Raw genomic sequence first — 9566 nt, 5'->3', positions numbered from 1 at the left:
CCAGAAACGTAGGTGTCGTGCTGGACTCTGATCTTAGCTTTGAGGCCCACAGGTGGAACCCAGATAGCAAGCGGATGTGTAATGATTCTGGGCCATATATGGGCCGGAACTAAGCCACAAGGGCCAGATCTGGCCTGTATATGGCCCAGATCCGCTTGCTATCTGGGAACCAAGACGCAAGGTCTCTTTGTTGCCATGTGGTTCACACATACAGTATACATATCACTAAGGTGAAACCTTTCCTCTCCCAGACTGATACTGAAAGATTAATGCATGCTTTTATTACTGGCAGGTTGGACTATTGGAACACTCTCCTGTCTGTTTTACCAAAAAAGTGATAAGTCAACTTCAACTGATTCAATATGCTGCTGCATGTGTTCTTACAACCAGGCCAGGTCCAGCCTGGCTTATGTGCGTGGCTGGCTTGTTTCTGTTCAGGACTGGTAGGACAGAAGCTAGTCATGCCACTGAAATAACTGTGAATTGAAATGACATGAAATGATGTCTGATAAATTAAGATAGGTCTTGTCGCCTGGACACATCAGTTCCAATGCTTCCAATGCTAATCCTAGCATGCCCCTCAGGTCTTCTGGCACTGAGTTTTTGATGGTTCCTAGAGCCAGGACTAAGAGACATGGGGAGGTCTAGAGCCAGGACTAAGAGGCATGGGGAGGTCCTAGAGCCAGGACTAAGAGACATGGGGAGGTCTAGAGCCAGGACTAAGAGGCATGGGGAGGTCCTAGAGTCAGGACTAAGAGGCATGGGGAGGTCCTAGAGCCAGGAGTAAGAGGCATGGGGAGGTCCTAGAGCCTGGACTAAGAGGCATGGGGAGGTCCTAGAGTCAGGACTAAGAGGCATGGGGAGGTCCTAGAGCCTGGACTAAGAGGCATGGGGAGGTCCTAGAGTCAGGACTAAGAGGCATGGGGAGGTCCTAGAGCCAGGACTAAGAGGCATGGGGAGGTCCTAGAGCCAGGACTAAGAGGCATGGGGAGGTCCTAGAGCCAGGAGTAAGAGGCATGGGGAGGTCCTAGAGCCTGGACTAAGAGGCATGGGGAGGTCCTAGAGCCAGGACTAAGAGGCATGGGGAGGTCCTAGAGCCAGGAGTAAGAGGCATGGGGAGGTCCTAGAGCCTGGACTAAGAGGCATGGGGAGGTCCTAGAGTCAGGACTAAGAGGCATGGGGAGGTCCTAGAGCCAGGACTAAGAGGCATGGGGAGGTCCTAGAGCAGGACTAAGAGGCATGGGGAGGTCCTAGAGCCAGGACTAAGAGGCATGGGGAGGTCCTAGAGTCAGGACTAAGAGGCATGGGGAGGCAGCCTTCTGTTCCCATGCCCCCAGCCAGAGGACCTGAGAATGTCTGAGACCGTGGTAACCTTTAAGCGAGATCTTAAAACATACCACACATAAAGACCAGGCCAAACAGGTTGAATTTATCTCCAATTTATTTCAGAATCAAAAATACTCTCAAGATATTATTTGCCAGAATGTATAAATATACATCTTCTAGAATAATCTTCTAATGCAACAAAATAATTCAGTGTGAAGCCGCATAATACTATGATCATTACAAAGATACTCTATTGGATGAATGGTTTTGTAAGGCTTGAGGGTAATGAACAAATGCACTTTCTTCAATTACAACAGACTGAACTATGCTCGGTAATAAACCAAAATACATCTCTGTACTGACTAATACCATGTCAGCTGTGAAAAAACATGATATTTTGATATCAAATAATATAGATAAAATCCATAGCAATCAAAAAAGATTAAAACAAAGGCTGCTGCTTTTGGATCCTTGACCAACTGAACCCAAATCATATTTGGTCCCATTTTATGGTCCCATGAACAACAGTGACATCTTAATAATATACAGTATATCAACAATATATAAAAAGGTCAAAAAATAAGTGTTTTGTTGTATTATAACAGTCTTAAATAGACAAAGTTGCATATGTGCGCAGGTAAGACGTTTTTTTCTTTAAACCACAGCAAGTTATTCAACACAATAGGTTTCAAGTCTAAGACTTTCAAGAAGTCTAAGATAGAAAAGTGCTTTAAATAAAGCATTCAAATCCGAGTTCCATATGACTCACGATAAAGGAAGAAACCATAGAAGAAGATTGTTTACGCCAAAAAGATCAACTACAGAGTAAATAGCCAAATAAACAAAGTGGTGTGAGAACCGACATCAAATGTAACAAATCATGTGCAAACACAAGCTTTGAGTAGCAAGTAGAAGTATGAAAGGAAGGCAACCGATTGGTTCTGTGTTTCTAAAGCCATATGTCATTACAGCCCGAATGAGTCGACAAAAAAACACACAGATCACGTCCTTCCTCTTTTCACTTTCTAGTTTGGTTGAAAAGCGTTTTTTCTTTTGCCATCGCGATAATACTTCTGCGACATGGCTAAGTGCTTTTATACTTTGTGATATGGCAGTGCTTTTCTCTTTAATTGCACCCTTTCTCACTTTAAAAAAATGTCCACCACAAACCAACTCTGACCAGCTTGAAAACCTTACAGTAACATTTCAGTGTACTCCCGTTTCTTTGGTTTACCACACACTTCTGTCCGTCTCAAATATATGACATCATCTAAATGACACACTCCCATCTTATATGACATATATCGGATGACAGGCATATATGACATTGTATCAGTTATACGATGACACCACATCAGTAATAACTAGCCATCCTTGTGGAGATGAGGGTTTTGTTGTGCTTCTCTCAGTCAGCTCTTCCTCTTGTTGGTGTTGGTGTAGAGCTTCCTCAGGGCCACCCCGCTGGTGCTGACCACCACACACAGCGCCCCGCCCAGGCTCCACCACGACGGCTTGCGGTTGAAGAAGAGGAACTGGAAGATGAAGGCCAGGACCACGTCCACCGTCCTCATCAGGGCCACAGGGCCCGCCTTCTCGATCTGCAGGGCCTTGGTGAGGAAGGTCTGGCCCGCGATGCCCAGCACGGCGATGAGCATGAGCACCCAGCGGTCCCGCCCGCAGGACGGCACAGACCACTCCCCCAGCACCGCCAGCATGATCAGGCACTCGACCAATCCCATGACGGCGTAGTACCAGACCGAGAGGTAGTAGTGGACGCTCTTCCCCATCTTCCTGAGGACCACGAAGACGAAGGCGGCGGCGATGGCGCCGGCGAAGGCGGCGACGGTCCCCTTGAGGTGGTTGGCGTAGTCGCTCTCCATGCCCTCGGTCCGCGCCCCGAACAGGAAGGGCGGCCGGGCGATGAGGATAACCCCGGCCAGGGTGAAGACGGTGAAGACGCAGTCCCAGATAGTGCACCTAGGGCAGAAAACAAGACATTTACCCCCTACTGTACAGTACAGTACACGTACAGTCTGTACTAACGGCTTTGGAATGGCCTCTGCCTAAGATCCCAACAATTAGGCGGGTGTGGTTATTTTAATTTCATTTAACCCTTTCGATACGACCACGTCACCGGCAACATTTGAAAAATATCTAACAAATATTTAATAATATTAAAAAAAATATGTAACAAATCTAAAAAATTCCCCACTCCAACACTTGCTGAAAGCTGAGAAACTGCGCTTTCTAGTATTATAGGGAATATCCAATTAATATTCGAAATGTTGTCACTGTACTTTCAGGGTTAAAAGGGTTAACCTATTTAGCCAGGCAAGTCAAAAAGTGTACATAAGTGGTACTAATGAACCAGCGCAGTGGTAGTGACAGCAATAGTATCCCAGAATTCACTGCTTCGCTCGTCGGTATCACTTCCACCAACACTCAACCACACCGGTTTCGATCTCGGTTCCTCTGACTCGCATGCGACCGCCTCTCACACGAACGCCACTTTATGCCGTTCTCACACTACAGAAAATTTAAAATCCTAGCCGATTTCTAAATCGGGTTGTATCACGCATATAAGGAGAATCTTAACAGATGTTCTTCTTGTGAATCTCAAACATGCACACCCGTCCAGATTTGAAATTAACGGCTCATCACACACTACAGGATCTTATCGTGCCCGCGGGAGCAACAAGCCACTGGACTCTCCGTCTTGCTTGTAAAGTAGTGACGTAATAATCTTAAATATCAAACATGTTTGATATTATCGGGGCTGCCCCGATGGGTCTGCGAGCCGATCGGGAGGTATAAGATTTGATCTGTAAACCCCTCACATTAGAACATCATCTGGGCCGAACATCGGTACCGACCAACGTTCCAGACCAGATTTCTGCCGGTACTTATACCGAGGAGTGAGTTTTAACCAATTCATTTGGGCCACAGTAGCAGTAGTTGTGAGTTACTTCTCCTTGAGGAAGATCCAGGCCAGCAGCGAGGTGAAGACGGGGTTGGAGAACATGATGACGGTGGCGTCCGCCAGGGGCATCTGCTGCACGGCGTAGTACAGGAGGATCATGGCGTTGGAGCCCAGGAGGCCGCGCAGCACCAGGTACACACGCTTGTCCCTCGGACCCAGGAACCCAACGCTGCAGGGGGGGGGGGGGGGAAGGGGGGAAAATGTGTGTGTGTGTGTCAGAATCAGATTCAGAATTATTTTATTGTCATTGTACATACAGAGGATTTTTATTTTTCGACATTGTGGAGCCAACAACAACACAACAATGGACCAGGGCTGAGTTTCCCAGAGGCATCGTAGCGCTATGATGAACGCCATAGTTTACGATGAACGTAGTGCTACGATGCCTCTGGGAAACTCAGCCCAGTGCAAGAACAGGACAAGAGGACAGTTCAAAATACAAACATAGTGCAAAAACTAGCAGAACATTTGACCTACAAAAGAGACAAAAGAGTGTAAAAAGAGAGAGAGAGAGAGAGAGAGAGAGAGAGAGAGAGAGACCTGTTTGAGTCAACTCCAGACGCTGCAGTACAACTCGAAGGATTCCAACTGTTCAGAGCTGACCGCGACCCCAGGAAAAGGTGGAGGAGGGACTTGTTTTTACGTGAATAACTCGTGGTGTCGGGACGTGACAGTGATCTCCAAGCCTGTCGTCAGGACATACGAGAGGCGGACCGACGAAGCTAAGGAGAAATCACATGCGTGGCCAGAACGGGCCGGCCGTGATCAGGGCTACGTTGACCCGGCAGGTACTGAAGCCGCTAACAACCAGGACGAGTACACAGACGCCGTGTCCTCACACACCGGCGCGTCGAGAGCGAATGCGTTCCAACTCACACAAAGATCAAATACGGTAACGGCAAGCCCTGGTTCACAGCCAGACTCGGGGAAATTACGCCAGGAGAAAAAGGAAGTAGGAGTGGGAATAAGAGCCAGTTGAAAGAGGCCGTACAGGTTTAGCGAGGCGGTGAAGGAGGTTTAACAACGCTACTCTGAGAAACGCCAACACCGATTCTCAGATGGTGATGATGGAAAGGCCGCAGGCAGATCATAAACCACGAACCCTGATCCCTCCCCAGGCCGCTGACGACTCACGCCTAGCCAACCACCTGAACGGGTATGACTTACCTACCGCAGTTTGAAAATATAGCTAGCGTTAGCATTATCGTTAGCATTAGCGTTCAAAAGTGCCTTTTGTGATGTCATGGTGACCTTGACCTTTGACATTTGAATACCAAAATCTAATCCAATTAATCTAAATAAGTCCAACTGGACATAAAAGTTCATCCTTGAGTGCCAATGAACATTTCTACCAAAGGGGAAGAAATTTCCTCAAGATATTGCATTAACAAACATCGGACGGACGGACGGACGGACAACCCGAAACCATAATGCTTCGGGCCAGGCTATCGCCTGGCGGAGGCATAAACATACGAGCGCAAGGACTTCAGGATAACGCACGTGAGTGGTTCATCCGACAGACGTGAAACAGAAAGGTGTTGCGTGGTCAATACACAGGTATGACGCTTCCAGAGATGTGATTGGCTAACCCATCTGTACACGTCATAATAAATGGCAGACATCATCAACAATGGTCAAGAGTTCAGACACGTGATCTTAGAAAGGGCGGTAAATCTTGAATAGGTTTCAGGTGGGGACAATAGAACAAAGAAAGGTCACTGGAGGCCAGACTGAAAGTCTGGGGTGTGTCGACCTCCTGGAGAGGTCATCCTGTTATAAATGAGGTGAGCACAGCCAGGGGTTCTGCATGTGAAAGGTTGAGGGAGGGAGAGTGAAACTGGGACAAGGCTGAGGATAGCAATCATCTATGACACTGTACACATATAACATCGCTCAAATATCCCACTACACTCCGCACACACACACACACACACTGTACATACATTCACCACACACTTTGTTATTTGAACTATTTTTTTGAGAGCGAGAGAGATAGGGAGAGAGCGTTCCCAGGAGACGGACGGCGTGCGGCGGCCATCTTACTTGTGATAAAGCAACAGGGGCATGACGAACAGCATCTGGAAGAAGCAGCGGATGGCGCTGATCTCGATGGCCTGGATGCCCTCGATGCTCTTCACCAGGAGGCCGATGACGGAGAAGAAGACGGTGGCGAGGAGGCCGTAGAACAGACCCAGGCCCGGACACCGACGCGGCTTCTCTGGGTCTGGAGAGAGGAGGGGAGGTCAATGGTAAATGGACTGCACTTATATAGCGCTTTTCCACCTTAGCGGCACTCAAAGCGCTTTACAATGGCCTCTCATTCACCCATTCACACACATTCACACACCAATGGCGGTAGCTGCCATGCAAGGTGCTAACCTGCTCTTTGGGAGCAATTTGGGGTTAGGTGTCTTGCTCAAGGACACTTCGACATGTGGACAGTCGGAGCTGGGATTCGAACCACTGACCCTTCGATCATTCAACGACCCGCTCTACCAACTGAGCTACAGCCGCCCCAGGTGTTGAGTATGTTTTCCGTTCACATGGAAATTCAAAGCAACTCTGTTGAGAGGTGAATCCCTTTAGTTGACAGTTGTAACCAATTAAGTTTGCCATCCAGCCAGCCATGGGCTCCACCACCTTCAATACAGTAGCTTTTACCATTACACTGTGTACGTTTAGGTATGGTTTTTACTTTACACTCTTTGCAACAAAGCCCTTGGGGGAAAAAACGGCACAAAAACTTGATTGATCGAGGGTTTTGGCGTCATACACTGTAGTAGGTCTGTTGTCTACGGCTGTAAGAGAACGAACAAACATCTGAATATAGCTACAGTAGGCCTACGCTTAAACTTAAGGATGATTTCGCGTGTTGAATAGCACTTTATCCACCCAACACAGCTGGTTATCTGAGACAGAACCTCGCTCAACGTGGGTGGTTCTGTTGTGCCAACATTAGAATGGAGGGAAGCCAGCTGGAGATTCTGTTTTCCTCACAACTAGAATGACACACAGGGAGGATGCAGCACAGAATGACACAGCAGTATTATATTAGACATACAAGAGAACCACTGTCCCTGTCACACCATTAGTCATCTGACATCGGACAGGGAAAAATTATTACTCATTAGGCCTACTTCCTTATTTGCTGCTCAGATTCAGTGCTCACTTTAGTCTTTAGGTAGGAGATGAGCCACTCTCACAATTGTCTGACCTTTTACAAAAGGCCAATTATATAAATTAAATACATTGTTGTCTTTTTTTAAAAATGTATTCCCTTTCCATAGGTTGACAGTAGCCTACATGACCTCTACTGCAGAATTGTTCCTGTAGACCAGGGGAAATGCTTAGTCATCCACCCTGAGGAAAGATAAAACGGATTAACCTATATTCGTATTCAATAAATAGGTGTACAGAAGGGTGACCTGGCAGCTGCCTGAATGTTGCACACCACCTCTGAACCCTGTGAGAGAAAGGTCACAGTCAAACCCATTACAATTGTTCGGCTACGGAACTGAGCCTTGTGAGTAGACTAATATCCTCCAGAACAGAGCAGATTACATCCGTTACATAACGTGCTATAAGTGGTTTGCTGAGCATTTCCTCTGAATCGAAGCATCTTAAAGTTAACAATCAAGGAGATTCAGAAGAATTTCATCCCCGAAAGCAAAGCGATCTGAATGCAACGCGCTGTTTCTACTCTTGGTTTTAAACGCAACTACCTTCGTCCAGCGGGTTTCCTTCCCCGTCCGGGATGCGATCCCCGTCGCTGCCGTCAGTCCTACAACACATGGACCTGGGACACGACCCGGGACACGACCGGGGACACGACCCAAACACGGCATCGGTCCTGCTGTCCCTTGATCCCGTCCCTCTCCTCGCCTCCTCATCACCCCCGCGGACACACGGCACGTCATGATTGTTACTTTGTAAATGAACCCTCTCCGTTTTGTGTTCATCCTCGTCGTCCTCTTCGTCGTTGTCGTCAACTTTGTGAAACACTATGATGTCTTCCTCTCTGCGGGGGACAACCGAGAGAGCTCGGTCGTCTATGGAAGAGCTCCTCTCCGTCATTGTAAGAGGCAACAGGTGGTCAGCATGCCTTGAAGTGTGTGGCTTTCACTGCCCTGAGTGAGAGAGAGACTAGTCTCTGGTTTAATATGTAACCTTGGTGGCTACAGAGAAACATGCAATGGTTACTTTAACCACGGGGGGGCAGAACACCACTGCTCGCCAGCACAGTTGGACAGTGTTGCCTAACATGTAGGCAAGGGTAGGTCAAGTTCCCATGAAGTTCAAGTTACCTCTCCCAGTCCCACACAACCTTGTAACACACATTTTTTGGGGGGCAGCCTCTTTTTATGTGTCCTCAAATGAGTAAATATTATATTAGATGAATTTCAAAACTGTCAAAACTGTGGTCATAAACAGTTGGTCATAATTAAGACTCCTTGATTTTGCTGTGGTTCAATTAAACTGGTTTATTACATGATACGTGAAATACATACCATAAAAGGAACATTATAGCATACAAATAGCATAACTACTCTAAATGTAGATTAGAATAACAAAAGGTTGGATTGTGTAGTAGGCTACTACAGTTAGGCTACACAACATTTCAATAAATCAAAATCTTCAATTGAAAAGGTGGTCTAAACTAAGTGACAGCTCCATTATAAACGATATAACACTAGAGTGGTCCCCTCTACATACAAAAAGGCTGTGTCATATAAATTACTTTACACATTATTGTAAAAACGTAAACATTTCATTTGGCAAGTCGTCAGTCAAAATGTTACCAATTAATTTTTTTTCCGATTTTTTTTGCTTTACCTCGGGTGGCTAGTGTACAAGCTAGTGTACAAGCTAGTGTACAAGCTAGTGTACAAGCACAGGTGCTAGATACTGCACAGTGAAGGGCTTAGTTGCAGTTTAAGTCAACAATGGCTTTGTCTACAAAGGAGAAAGAGGCAAGGGTGCGTAGTGAATGAGAGAGAGAGAGAGAGAGAGAGAGGTGAGTGCTGTGGATATTTCTAGCAAGGCATTCAGTGGGACTCATAATCGTTATTCATTATTAGTGGACATCATGTATAGCCTGACCCAAACGGTAGTCCAGATAGCAAGCAGATCTGGGCCATATATGGGCCAGAACTAAACCACAAGGGCCAGATCTGGCCTGTATATGGCCCAGATCCGCTTGCTATCTGGGTAGTCTTCATATGCCCCCTCTCAACAGAGCTACATACAAAGTATAAGCTTT

The 9566-nt window shown here is 46.8% G+C and overlaps 1 protein-coding gene across 1 annotated transcript; it reads right to left on the bottom strand.

Moving 5' to 3' along the window:
* Positions 1 to 1423: 1423 nt before the first annotated feature.
* Positions 1424 to 8380, bottom strand: slc35g1 (solute carrier family 35 member G1; the record flags this gene model as incomplete). The annotated part of the gene is made up of 4 exons (XM_084459895.1): positions 1424 to 3303; positions 4293 to 4475; positions 6350 to 6530; positions 8029 to 8380. 4 exons carry the CDS (start codon positions 8378 to 8380, stop codon positions 2736 to 2738), a joined length of 1284 nt encoding a protein of 427 aa, XP_084316021.1. The 3' UTR covers positions 1424 to 2735.
* Between the last annotated feature and the right edge of the window lie 1186 nt (positions 8381 to 9566).

This window comes from Borostomias antarcticus (assembly GCF_949987555.1).
Source record: "Borostomias antarcticus genome assembly, chromosome: 29".
Taxonomy (NCBI): domain Eukaryota; kingdom Metazoa; phylum Chordata; class Actinopteri; order Stomiiformes; family Stomiidae; genus Borostomias; species Borostomias antarcticus.
This window is presented reverse-complemented; position numbering and strand designations above follow the sequence as displayed.